Source organism: Stenella coeruleoalba (genome assembly GCF_951394435.1).
Source record: "Stenella coeruleoalba genome assembly, chromosome: 10".
Taxonomy (NCBI): Eukaryota; Metazoa; Chordata; class Mammalia; order Artiodactyla; family Delphinidae; genus Stenella; species Stenella coeruleoalba.
Window position 1 is genome coordinate 100,994,576 of NC_137156.1, and position 13,578 is coordinate 101,008,153.

General features: G+C 47.5%; 1 protein-coding gene across 5 annotated transcripts in view; it reads right to left on the reverse strand.

The window, feature by feature from the left end:
• Nucleotides 1–1,026: 1,026 nt before the first annotated feature.
• The window catches only part of NR2C2 (nuclear receptor subfamily 2 group C member 2), a 77,265-nt gene continuing 64,713 nt past the window's right edge, over nt 1,027–13,578 (reverse strand). For all 5 annotated transcript variants that reach the window (XM_079935062.1, XM_079935061.1, XM_079935059.1 and 2 more), the window contains 8 exons: nt 13,326–13,419; nt 10,234–10,367; nt 9,103–9,280; nt 7,889–8,010; nt 7,066–7,205; nt 5,668–5,805; nt 4,181–4,286; nt 1,027–1,213 (listed from right to left, as the gene is read on the reverse strand). In XM_079935062.1, coding sequence (XP_079791188.1) covers nt 1,039–1,213; nt 4,181–4,286; nt 5,668–5,805; nt 7,066–7,205; nt 7,889–8,010; nt 9,103–9,280; nt 10,234–10,367; nt 13,326–13,419 — 1,087 coding nt within the window. In that variant the 3' untranslated portion in view covers nt 1,027–1,038. The remainder of the gene's footprint in view (nt 1,214–4,180; nt 4,287–5,667; nt 5,806–7,065; nt 7,206–7,888; nt 8,011–9,102; nt 9,281–10,233; nt 10,368–13,325; nt 13,420–13,578) is intronic.

The window sequence follows — 13,578 nt, forward strand, 5'->3', positions numbered from 1 at the left end:
GGTTATTTGGGATGGAAACTGCTGAGAAGGGAGCCCTCGCACTCCTCCACCTGAAAAACATGCAACCCCCCGCCACACTGTAGTCGGGAGGTCCCGGCAAGGGTTCAGAATGCTCACCTTGCACTTTTTGGTCAGAACGCTCCAACTGCTGTAAGTGATGGAGGTGATTCGTGGATGTTTTCAGTTGCTGCAGGAATTGGCAGTTAACATCTTACTGGTTTAATCCAATTCTGAGAACCAGTCACCAGAAGAGGCCCGAGTTCAAAGGAGCCTGCAGATGCCCGTCACAGACCAGGACCAGAGGTCAGGGAACCTGACAAGCATCAGCTCTGGCTGAGGAAGCTTCGAATTCAGGTCACCACGATTGTGCCACCACACTCCCCCTGACTGCACGTACAATAAGCTGCATCTTCATTCATTCCCGGGAATTTAGCTCTACACCAGCAACATGTGCGTACAGTTAGGAATGACGCCTTCCTTCCTTAAGCATAAATGATTGTCTCCTGTAACCCTATTGCATTTTCACAGAAATCATTAGTATTTCGGCAAAAGACATACACAGTTTTCCATTTGCCCTGCACACAGGCAAGATGTTGCTAACATTACACATTGATAAGAAGTGCTTAGAAAGTGCTAATATCATTACCCTGGTAATTAGTAGCTATTATTTCCAAGGACGTTTTTAATATATACACACATACTGTTGTTCTCTTAGGTTCTTTTTTCTTTAACTAGTCTCTGACATAAAACTTTGCTTTTTTTTTGCCCTTTGAGAATTTCTAAATAAAAACTGAGTTAAAAGATTGTTCCAAAATCTGCTGCTTCATCAAAAGGCATTAAAACATTTCTTATGGCAGGAAAGGATCCTACTAGTCTTTTAGTTGCTACTGTCTGGGATTAACAGATAAGAAGAAACCAGGTAGGAAATAGCTAAGATACTGGAAATATTTGCACATACCAAAATACCACTACTTATTTTCTTTGTATTTGAGCGGTCCTGGGCGGATCCTGTGCTCCTCGGCAGGTGTGAGGTGTGCGCTATAGGCTGGCTCCGGTGATCTGGCCGTTATACTCTGCTGTCTCCATCTTGAGGATGTAGGGGATTATGCTGTCTATTGAAACATTGCCGATGAGACCAGTAAAAAAAAGTTCTTCTGTTATGTTGGAGCTCATCAGCCTGAGTGCTGGCAGGCGGACGAGAATCCGGGCCAACCTGTAAGAGGAAGGGTCATTAGAGAAAGGGGGGTTCGCTGCACTTCAGACTTCACCCTGGATAGGCTCCCAGGGGCCCTGTCTGCACTGCTCGGAACTGAACCAAACAAACACATTCACTGTCCCACCCTTGCTTTCCTGATTTCAACAGTTCCTCTTGTAGGAGTTTATCATGAGTGCAAAGATTATGTACAGATACGTTCCCTTCATTGTTTATAACGACTCTCCTCAGCCCCACCAAAATGAAAAATCTGAAAACCTGTCAGTGGAGGGTAAGTTAAAATAAAGTATGGTGCCTCCATATAATGAATCACTACATATTCATTAAAGAGGATAATAAAGGTCTATATCCACTGGTAAGAATTCCATGACATACAGCTGAATAAAAACTTAAAAGAAGGATGTGAGGGCTTCCCTGGTGGCTCAGCGGTTAAGAATTCGCCTGCCAATGCAGGGGACGTGGGTTCAAGCCCTGGTCCAGGAAGATCCCACATGCTGCAGAGCAACTAAGCCCGTGTGCCACAACTTCTGAGCCTACGTGCCACAACTACTGAAGCCTGCGCGCCTAGAGTCTGTGCTCCGCGACAAGAGAAGTCACCGCAACGAGAAGCCTGCGCACCGCCACGAAGGGTAGCCTCCGCTCACCGCAACTAGAGAAAGCCAGCGCGCAGCAACGAAGACCGAAGGCAGCCAAAAATTAAAAAAAAAAAAAAAAGAGGATGTGAAACAGCAAGTACAGCGTGACCTCACTTGCGTATATTCCTTTGTACGTATGTGTGTAAATAAAGTACTTGGAAGGATGGTCACCAGAATGCTAATGGTTGACCTCTGGGTACTGGGATTTGAAGTGATTATATCAATTAAAACTTTTTCTATATTGCTCTAATTTCCAGTGTTCTTTTAGCATTGTAATTAAAAATAAAGCAATAAGATTTTTATTTGGAAGGAACCCCGGGAGGGCACACCATGACCCTGTCCTGGCAGGTCACTGAACACTATCTGAAGCATCTCGTGGATGGGCCATTTCCATAGCCAGCACCCAGAGCGGTGGGCACCAGGACGCAAACTGCAGGCCAGCCCAGTCTTGAAACGACTGATATTTTCATAAGTAGGGAAATGATGAAATTATGGCATCTCCTTAGCCATGGAAAATGATTTAGAAGAATGTATACATGCCCACTGAATATTAAGTGAAAAAAAGGTCACGAAACCTTATTTTCTATTTTCTGATTCCAGTTGCACATACTAAGAAATTACTGGAAGTAAATACATAAAACGTTAACAGGGAAGTGGTATTTACAAAGAGCTAAAAGTTTTCTTTTTGCTTTCCAGAATGTTCTAATTTTTTCTACACTGAACGTTATTTTTGAAAGGGGAAAATATATTTGTATTATGAAAGCAGTATTCCAGCACCATCATCCATTTGCCCAGCCATGGTGTCTGGCAGGGCACCCAAAGGTGCCAAGGGGCCGACAGGCTGAAGGGTCTCGGGAAGTCAGCAAAGGCCAGTCAGGGAGGATATCTAGCTGGGCCTTAGACGCTGGCTAAGGTTCCTATCAGCAGAGATGCAAAGGATGGGAGAGGATTTCAGGAGGAACAAACAGCATGAGAAAAGGCCTAAGGATGGGACAGAGTAAAGCAATGACTGTATAAACAGGACGCAACCATTCTAGGGCCTTTTCTTTGGGAACTGAGTGTTCCCGAGTGCTATGAGAGAGCGCCCCTGCTCTCATTTCTGGCCCCAAATCACCTACCTGGCTTGCCCTCTTCTCCCCCAGGGTCCCTGACTGGACCAGGAGTAGTGATTCAGGAATTTTTCAGAAACATGTACTTTCAAAGGCCAGAGAGCTGCCATCGTCAAGGCAATTCTTGTGTGCTGGTGCTCTGCCAGCAGCCCCAGAGGAGCCTTTTCAGCCTCTTCTGGCCACAGGCTCTGTGTGGATTGGGCCCAGAGCCTCCTCAGGGGACAGCACGCCCACACGCCTGGCTGTATGAGCTCTGGTGTGGGTGTGTTACCACTTTGTATGCAATGAGACTGAAACCATTCTAGATTCATTGTGAGGTCTTCAGTGACTCCAGTAGAAAATGGATCCTGCTTTGGCAAAAGCTGTGTCTGGCCATGGTGGCGTGCCTAAAGCAGAGGCAGGCTCTCTGCCAGCCAGGCCCGCCACAGGCCCCCAGTCACACCAGAGAAACTGTCCCCCTGGGGCTGGGGCACTCAGGCCCACAGGGCACCTATTGACTGAGGTCTGTCTGCAGAGGACATGATGGGGGAAGGTGGGGAGGGAAACATTATGCTTGACAGGCCCCAGAAGTTCACATAGCCTCCAGTGGGTTAGAAGAGGTCACGAGGAAAGAGCTCTTCCACTCCTCAGCTGGAGGGAAAGCCTGCCAGCACATTCTGCCCTATTTCAGAACAACTTTCCTGGTCAAAGCTGCATGAGAAAGGCATACAGATTAACATTTTTTTCCTGCTGCCCAAACATCATAAATTTTCACCCAAATAAAGGAACTTGAAAAAATCAGTTTATGTGAGGATTAAATTACTACTTTGTCCAACCCAGTCACTCTTTCTAGGGGTCAGATTTGGCTTCTGTCAAGGAAACCCTTTTGTCTAGCACCGTCTCCTCAGTGAATGCGGGGCAGGCGGGCAGAGCTGCCGACTGTTCTGGACAAGCGGAGTCTCCGTAAGAACTCATCTCACACACAACATCAGCCCCAAAGGAGATCACGGCTCCCAACCCCTCAAATTAAAGAGCAATAACCCAAGGTCTCACCCAGTCACCCAGCAACACTGGGATGGCCTAGGACTCCTGACCCTCGCCACTCCATTTTCAGCCGTAAAATGCAAGAATTAAAGTGTGATCAAATGGAGGCTCTACCAGGCTGCCAGCAATGGGAAGGCCAATGTAACTGATATCTGCAGCTACAGATCCAGCCTCGCCCCCATCGTGCCCGTGTGCCTCACCGGTAGGTGTCTTCCGAGTAGGTTTTCTGAACATAGTCCTGCAACTCCATCTGTGCCTTTTCTTGGAATTTTTCAATCTGGCTTGTGCTGGTCAAACCTGGATGATCTGAAAAAATAAAAGTACCCCAAATTGTCTTCTGTATTTGGAAAGCCTCATTTGCAGACGTCTCAGTACTTATTTTTAGTAAAACTTCTGACAAATTTCTCAAGTGCAATAGATTGAGCTCTGAAGGCTGGTCTAGTTTGGATACTCTTGCTAGAACACTGGCTCTTCCTCTGTGCTCTGCCACACCTGAAGGTTCCCAGGAGAGGTGTGGCCCCTGGGTGCTCACACCAGCCTCAGCAGCCCCACTGGGGCTGGTTCTAGACCTGTGGCTTCCTTCCTTACTCCAGACAACATATACCACATGAAATTAGAAATTATCATCTGCTCTCTAGATATTTAATCACATAGTGTCTCCCACTTTTATTAGCTATTTTGTTATTCATGAGTAGGGGACCAGGGCAGTGGGACAGAGAGGTTAAGCTGGGTCCACCCCTGCTGTCAAGGACAACAGTCACCAAGTGGCCTCTCAGGTGGCTCAGAGAGAAGAGCTGACGGGGAGTGAGTGAGGCCAGCCCGGTCGACCCTTACTTTCCACCAACAGTCCCGCTGCCTCTTCTTCATCTGCTGTGACCACACCTTTTGGCATGCCCTGCAGCTGCTGCTGCTACTGCCCTACAGAGACTGTGGGTAAACTTGTGCAGTTTCAATCTGTACTGGATTATAAGTGCTAACATACCTAAAAATTAGCAAAGAGCAAAACAGAACAAATCAAAACAAAAAAAGGACACTGGGTGGTAGTATAGTCATCCCTCGGTATCTACAGGGGATTGGTTCCAGGAACCCCCCCATGGATACCAAATCCACTGATGCTCATGTCCTTTACGTTAAATGGTATAGTATTTGCATATAACCTACACGTATCTTTCCGTATACTTTTAAATCACCTCTAGATTACTTCTAATACCTAATACATTATAAATGCTATGTAAATAGTTGTACCTAGTTGCTGGTGCGTGGCAAAATAAATTTTGCTTTTTGGAACTCCTGGAATATATTTTTCCTTGAATATTTTTGATTCACGGTTGTGAATCCACTGATACGGAACCCGTGGATACAGAGGGCCAAATGTGTACTCAATTTTGTTTGCTGTAGTCTTATTTAGCCAATGGCTTAGTTAGGATACAGATGATATCTATTTAGCATATGAAGTTACCCGGCACTACAGCATATTTCTTTGGGAATATAAAGACAGGACTTTAAAAGAACGTATGTATTTATGTTAGCTAGCAAAGCACACATTACGGGAACATTCAGTCACACACAGTGTGGCAGGGCTCTCTCTACACTGCTGATAACCTGACAAACATGCTCATGTTCAGAAATATCAGTAGACACAGGTGGAAAACCGTCGTTGAGTGACCGTGACCACTGCATATCTTACCAGGGCTAAAGAGAACTATAGCTTTAAGGTATGCATACTCATAGCCGTCTATATCCAGCTTCGCCATACTGTTACAGAACTCCTGAAGCTTCCAGATGTGCTCCATGACTTGCTTTATCCGGTCGCCAGAAAGTTTATCTAGAAATCAACATCACAGATCCTCTGAGAAAGGCTAATGAGAGCAATAACATGAGCTTCTTTGAGGGGCCACATATTGAAAAAAATGAGAGAATAATTTCACTTTTAAATGAAAAACCAGTTATCTCAAGAGCCTCATTTTCCAGTTATAGGTGAAGTGACAACAGGCACTCAGATTCCACTCTGTTAATATTCTGCCTCAGTAACGACCTCCAAGACCAGTGATTCTCCCCGGCCCCACCCTGGGCAGCACCTTTGGCCTGCAGGTGCTGAAGGCCCACATGCCAGTTCTTATCAAGGTCAATTCTTTCCAAGTCTCTGCAGGCACTGAATAAATATTTGCCAACCTGAACACGTTGGCATTTTTTAGTTGTCAAAATAATTTTATCCGTTGTCTGATTTAGTCTTCATGACAGTATCTTGCTGAAGGCAGTATTATTATATTCAGTTAAAAATAAAACTAAAGCTCGTTTGCGAACAAACCTAAAATTCAATAAAATGTTACAGGGTTTTAAAAATCACCATTATATAACTATTCCAAAGGAATAACTAGAAAAACGAAGGTGTGACTAGGTGACTCACACTCCTAGGTCTCAAACACTGGGATGACTGATTGAAAAAGCAATTCAACTCCACCTCAGATGCAAGTGTGATCTGTAGGGATAGTCTAGACACTGGGCAGCGTGGGCTCCCTTGACAGTGTCTTCAGTGTGCTGCGGATGTGCAGCTTGTGGAGACCACCCCGGCTACTCCCCAGCCCTGATACGGCTGGGACCTGACCACCCGATGTCAGGTGATTGCACAGATCTCATAATAAGAGACTCACTTGTTCATTCATGCTCTGGACTAGGGGGTCACATGACCCAGGTCTGTGCCCCAGTCCCCAGCTCTTCCACTTGCTGCTTTATCCCGGGCAAGCCAGGGACCTTACTGGGACCTGGTCTTCCCATATGTAACCCTGACATAACAGTTTCTACTGTACAGGGTTGTGAGGATTTGTGAGATACATGAAAGGGCAACCTGTCAATGAAGCTGAAAACAGAAGCTGTGACTGTTCTGCAAACATCACTCAATGTCTGTATGTCGGAAATCAGCACCTTTTCCCAATTATTTTTTTCCTTTCCTCTTCATTATATGAAAAGAAGGCAGTCGGGTAGAAATTTAAACATTCTGACGGGTAAGGGACGCTGTGGGACACAGGCTGGCTATGCGGAGGGCCAGCTGAGACGGAGCCGTCCTCACCCGCAGCCCCCGCCCTACCTTCCTGGATGCTGTTCTGCAGGTGGTTGACAATGGCGGCCAGGATGGTGGAGAGGCTCATGACCTGGGCGCACTGGGCCAGGCCGAGGGTGAAGAGCTCGTTCCAGCAGGCCCGCACCAGGCTGGTGTTGCAGTCCTGCCTGGGGACACAGAGGCGTGGTGGGTGCGGGGGCCGGTGGCACTCCTCCAAGCCCCCGCGTGTCCCAAACAAGTTGTGTCACCATGTATTTGCTGAAGGCCTATGGAATGCCCAGGATTGTTCTTCACAAACACCACTGTCTGTGACTGCCTTAACTGAAGTCCCTCTGAGGAGAAACTATTCCCTTAACAGCCCTGGTATGGTTCTGTCACAAGAGGCTGCAGCGATCAAAGGACTGAGAGCCCAAGGGTGGGCTCCAAAAGGTAGAGACACACCCAGCCTGCCAGGGAGGAGCTGGGGCTGCAGCAGGGAGGAGGGGGGAATCTACGCTCAGGATAGCACAGCTGATGCACCTCGAGGCAATCTGTCTTCATCTCAGAAGCCCCCAGACGCAGTACCCTGTATTTGTCTCAAGATCACAGGACGACTCCTGCCTTCCATTCCAGTCCATCCCCTGCTCCTAGTACCAAGTCCAAGGCACATGGAGAAGGCACAATAAAGGTCTGAGGAACACTGCAGCCTTGGCCACCAAGGTTGTCCCCTTGCTACCAGTCCACCAACTGTATTTAACAAGCAAATCGGGCCAAAGGAACAAACTGGAAGGGCCCTCAGAGATCTTCCAGGCCATTCCTAGAGCAGGAAAGGCCCTGCCCAAGGATACACACAGAGAAAAAAGCCACTTACCCAAGTGCCTGAAAGGCCGGGATGGACCTGGCCCAGTGCATGGAGAGGAAGAGCAGGCGGGACGCGGACTCGCAGATGTAGTGCACGTTGAGGTACTCGGGCATCGGGCTGGGCATCGTGAGCTGCGAGAGAGAGCACACAGCACGGGGGTGACCAAGTGACAGGGGCAGCTCGTCAACACCAGTCTCTGACACTGAAGCCCCCGTGCAGAGCATTCTTGTGAAACATATGTCCTCTGCAGGGGGGCCGGCACTGACTCCCTGTGGGGTCCTGCCCAGTGAACTAGGGTCTGATGGCCCCTAGAATGTGGGAGGACGGGGACCTCCCAGCTTATCCTCACAAAGACATACATCTCAACTCTGCTTCAACTACACTGGTACTTGTTCTAAGGCAATTCCATTTTGAGCCATAGGTTCAAGTCTAACTCAAAGTCGGGGACGGGTCGGCTGCACAGGCTAGCAGGGATTTGGCAGGTGGCCTCAGGGAACAGTGAATGAGAGCTGAGCAGGAGCCCAGATGGCAGGAGGAGGACACACCACCACCAGGATGCTGGGCTGGGTTCCGGGAGCCCCACTGTCTAGAAGAGGCTTGAATGCCTCTGAAGCTGGAATCCCACTGGTGACCTGTGTTCTTGGCACCCTTGGACAACTATGGCAGGGACTCAGTCTTCCTAAGTGATTGGCCAGATCTCTCTAGTGGAGAATACGAGGGGAACTGAAGACTCAATCTGCAGACCTAGAGACCAGGGGCTCAGGGAGGCTGGCAGTGTCCTGGAGAAGTGAGGCCGGGGAGGTGAGTGCAGGGAAGACTGTGGGGACCTGACCCAGTCTTCAAGTATATCTGAGATCTACTTTCTGTGGCTCTAGAGGGCAAGAGGTCAGGCCCAATGGCTGGGAACGCCTGCTGGAACAGACAAAGGGCCTGCCTGAGCCTATGCTGAAGCCAGGTGATCATGGGAAGGCGGACGGCAGAGCAGCCCGCATCAGCCTGTCTTGGCCGTGACAGGTGGCCATGCCTGCTTCAGGGTTACCGGCAGAGCCAAACAGCCAAGTGAGCAAAAGACAGTGAAAATGCTTCATAATGGGAACATTGTTCTGGAACACAAGATCCTGATCAAACACAACCGTATGAAAAATGAGCTCACTTCAAGGTTTCATTTTTTTAACTGAGACCAGCCTGGGCACAGAGCACCTCTCCCAGCTACACACACTCACCTTAAATGTGACGTGAGTGTCTGAAAGGAGGGGGCCTTCGACCTCAATGATGGGTGTGGACTGGTCTCTGCTGATGACGTGGATGCTCCCTCCTCCACTGCCGTCTATCCCATCCGCCAGGCTTGGAGGTGAGGAGCTGTCTGTGGTGTTAAGTGCTTTAGCTAAGGTGTCGAATGCCCTGCGAGCAAAAACATAGCAAGCAAGTGTTGTGAGTCCACAGCTTCTATGAGGAGAAGAGCTCTAGCTGAGACGTAATTTAAGGAACAACACACTGGGGAAAAGATAATTAACTCTGACATGCTGAGAGGAGGGGCGGCGGCTTCCACATGCTGTCTCCATGGTGCCTTGGGTGCTAAGCTAGATATTTATTTTCACATGTAATTTGTTTTTCACAACTACTCTCCAGGGTAGAATTCTCTCCATCTTACAGATGTGAAAGCTAACTTTTCCAAGAACACCCAACTAGTAAGTGGTAGAACCAGAATTCGACCTAACTCAAATCCCATCCTCTTTCCACTGGATCCAGATTTTAATTTTCTACCAGACCACAAGTGAACATGAGGACTGGTGCACCTGAGTGGCCCCGGCCATGCACCTGCCTGGCCTGGCAAGAGGGGCAGGAGTGGCCGGCCCAATAGGAAAGGAGCAAACCTAGCGGCCCAGCTGCAAAGAGAACACACCCTTGGCAGCGGGAACAGGTGTCTGGACCAGCTGGTGCCATCTAACAGCTCATCTCTGTCTACCCTGATGAATCGATTTAAGCTCTAAACTCAATACTTGGAAAAAAGATACATAAGATAAACAGAAGTGGGAAAGGGGATGCACTACTGATGTTTAGGCACCATAAGCAGTGACCAATACAAGTAACATCTCTTCCCCTGCTTCCACTGAGTTACTCAATTTAGTTTATTATCTGGAATGAAGAGTTTTTAGACTGTTTTATGTCATGTAATAAGATGCATCCACATTCCCATAGTTAAAATTTGAAAGAAGACAGACATGCAGGGGCACTGGGACAATTTTGCAATCCTTGATTAAATACAGGGTGGGTGTCAAAATGCTGCCACCCACCCTCACAACGCCATGCCTGTGTGTATGTCAGGAGGGGCCTCCACCCTCATGGGTTCGTACCGAGTAATCTCACTTGCAGACTGGTCCTCTGGCTGCATTTCTGAAGTGTCACCATTGTTAAGGGATTCACTTAGGTTGGCAAGGGAAGTTACTACATTTGCCAGTGTGCCCAGGGCTCCCTGGCTTGTTTCAGCCTGTTAATCAGAAAATAATAATATTAAAGATGAACACATATACCAGACTCTCAGGGCAATGAAGGTTTAATGTTGCTTTAAAAACAGCTTCTATGGGGGTACGGCTATGACGGGGCAGTGAGAGGAAGAGCTTTTTGGTGATGAAACAGTTCTGTATCTTGATTGTGATGGTAGTTACACAAACCTACGCATGCAATAAAATGACAGAACAAAAACAGATAAGCTGGATGTCACCAAAATTTAAACTTTTGTGCTTCAAAAGACATTATCAAGAAAGTAAAAAGACAATCTCTCTCTCCCCACACACAAAACACAACCCACAGAATGGGAGGAAATTTTTGCAAATTATACATCTGATAATGGTTTAGTAGCCAGAATATCTAAAGAGCTCTTACAGCTTAATAAGAAAAAGACAAATAAGCTAGTTAAAAATGCAAATAAAAACCACAATGAGATATCACTTTATACCCACTAGGATGGTCACAGTCAAGACAGATAACTACAAGTGTTGACGAGGATGTGGAAAAACTGGAACTCTCATACACTGCTGGAAGGAAAGTAAAATGGTGCAGGTGCTATGGAAAACATTCTTCAAAAGTTTAAACGTAGAGCTGTTATATGACAACAGCAATTCCATTCCTAGGTACATATGTAAGAGAAATTAAAACATATGTGCACAGAAAACCTTGTACACAATGTTCACAGCAGCATTATTCCTAATACGGAAAAAGTAGAAACAACTCAAATGCTCATCAGCTGACAAATGGATAAATAACACATGATATAGCTATTCAATGGCATATTATTTGGCAATAAAAATGAATAAAGTACTGATACAGGCCACAACATGGATGAACCTTGAAAACATTATGATAAGAGAAAGAAGCCAGTCACAAAAGGCCACATATTGTATGATTTCCCCTTATATGAAATGTCCAGAATTGACAAAACCATAGTCAGAAAGTGAGTGGCTGGCAGGGGTCAGGAGTGGGAAGAAGGGGCAGTGACTGCTTAATGGATTCAGGGTTTCTTTTTGGGGTGATGAAAATGCTCTGGAATTAGATAGTGGAATTAGATAGAGGGGATGGTTGTAACAATCTTGTGAATATACTGAAAACCACTGAATTGTACACTAAAAGGGTAAATTTTTTGGTATGGGAATTACATCTCAACTAAAAAAAAAGAAAGCCAAAGATATACTCAAACAAATAAACCAAGATACGTATATAAACATGTCTGCTGTATCTTGATTATAAAAATGAAAAACTAGAATCAGTAGAAAAGATCATAAACAGAGATGTGGTTAATAAATCACAGAACCACCACAGCAGAATATCATGCAGCTGGTGAAAGATGTAGGTCGTCATGATAGATATGTTGAAGGGAAAAAGTTGAAGGGTGAAAAAAAGAAAAAGAACGATACCCACCCCTGTCCCCATATCCTGCCCTGGTCCTGATCCTGTGCTATGGCTCTGCAAGACACGGCCTCCGGGAGAGACTGGGTGAAGGGAGCATGCAGCACTGTGGTATCTTTGTATTTATTCAAAGTAAATGATTTTGAATGTATAATTGTTTCGTAGTAAAAGTTTAAAAATCAGCTTCTGAAAATAGCTACCTTTAAGGGGCTCTGCATATGTTCTATTATTCATGACAAGCTTCTGGGGTGGGTCCTGTCACTTCCACGTCCTGGAGGAGCGGCGGGCAGGGCCTGGCTATGACCTGCAGCTGCTGCCTTCACTACAGCTCACTCACCACCGCACAGCTTGGTGCTCCTTCTCCTCGGTGCAGCGACCACAACAACTCCTAGCAGCCAGCGTTTACGCAGTGGGCACTGCATGCTTTACCAAATTAACTTACTCAGGTTTCCCAACACCCCTGCCTGGTGGGCGCTGGGGTGGGGACGGAAGGGCATGGGGTGGCCGGCTCAGTACCAGCCTCTGTGCGGGTGGCACACGGGACAGGGGCTGCGCAACCCCCTGCCATCAGGAGTTCGGGGTGCTCAGGCCTTACTTTCGGGCTTACGGTGTGTCCACCCCACCAGGTGGTCAGTCACTGTCCTGCACGTCTGCCGGGTTAAGGCAATGAGCCAGGCATGATTCATCACCACCGCCCGAGGACAACAGGCTCAAAGCCCAGCCAGGGACCAATGGGTGGAGGGCAGCTGTCCATCGGCTCTCATTTTTGCCTTTCCTTTCCCAGAAGAGGACGTTCCTTAACGTGCCACATGTGCATGACAGCAGATGAGAGGGGAGCCTGCAGGCCCAGCTCTGGCTCTGAGGGCCGCAGCAACGCCAGCGCTGTTCTAAGTCGCTCCTTCCAGAGCAGAGACTTTGGGGCTCAGTGGGGCTGCCGCCGCTTCGTCGTTGCTCGAGTTATATCAGGGACAATAAGGTGAGAGAAGCAATGGGCTCCCTTGCCTGGATAAAACCCCCTCTCCTCACGTATCTCCACGGGAGGCAGCCAGCTGTCTCTTTCTTGAGATGACAAACATCTCTGTCCGCAAGTTGGATTCCCTGTAGCTGACCTGCTCTGTCCGGGTTGGAGCTGCCAGAATCCTGGCTGGACTTCTTCCTGCAGGTCATCTAATAAAAAGGAACCAGGGACTCCTGCAAAAGGCCATCTTAGGATAAGGAGCTCTTCCTCAGCCTGCCCGTAGTTTGCCAATGCGCGTCACTAGGGGGGAAAATCTTAGAAGTGAACCACAGAATTTTCACCAAATTGAACTCTAGACCCTGACATGTTAAGTGACCATGACCAGCCAGCTCTGACTGAGTTGCCAAAAAGCCATTGGCATCCCTGAAACGAATCACAGCACGGCTGTATCAGAAGTAAATGGAGATGCAGAAGGCCACGGCCTCAACTTAGTCTGAAGGCCAAGAAGAAGGTGGGTGCACACATTCAGAGAAGCAGCCTGCACTGAGACATAAAAGTGGAGAAGGCATGAAGAGAGAACATCACCTTGGAATCTGTGGCCAGGAGAACCGTACCATCCTCACGTATCAAAGGCTGCTGGATGTTCACAAGCATCCCTGGATCAAGAAGACCTGTTTGTCTATTTAAGACATAAAGAAACCCAGAGTAGCTTCCAACATTTAATGCACAGTGTGATCAGGCTGCGTTTACCTGTCCCGTCTACATCTGCAAGGCTGAGCAATAGAAAAGCTCACTAGACTCAGCCACCGAGTGACTCACCAACCCCCTTCTCTCTACA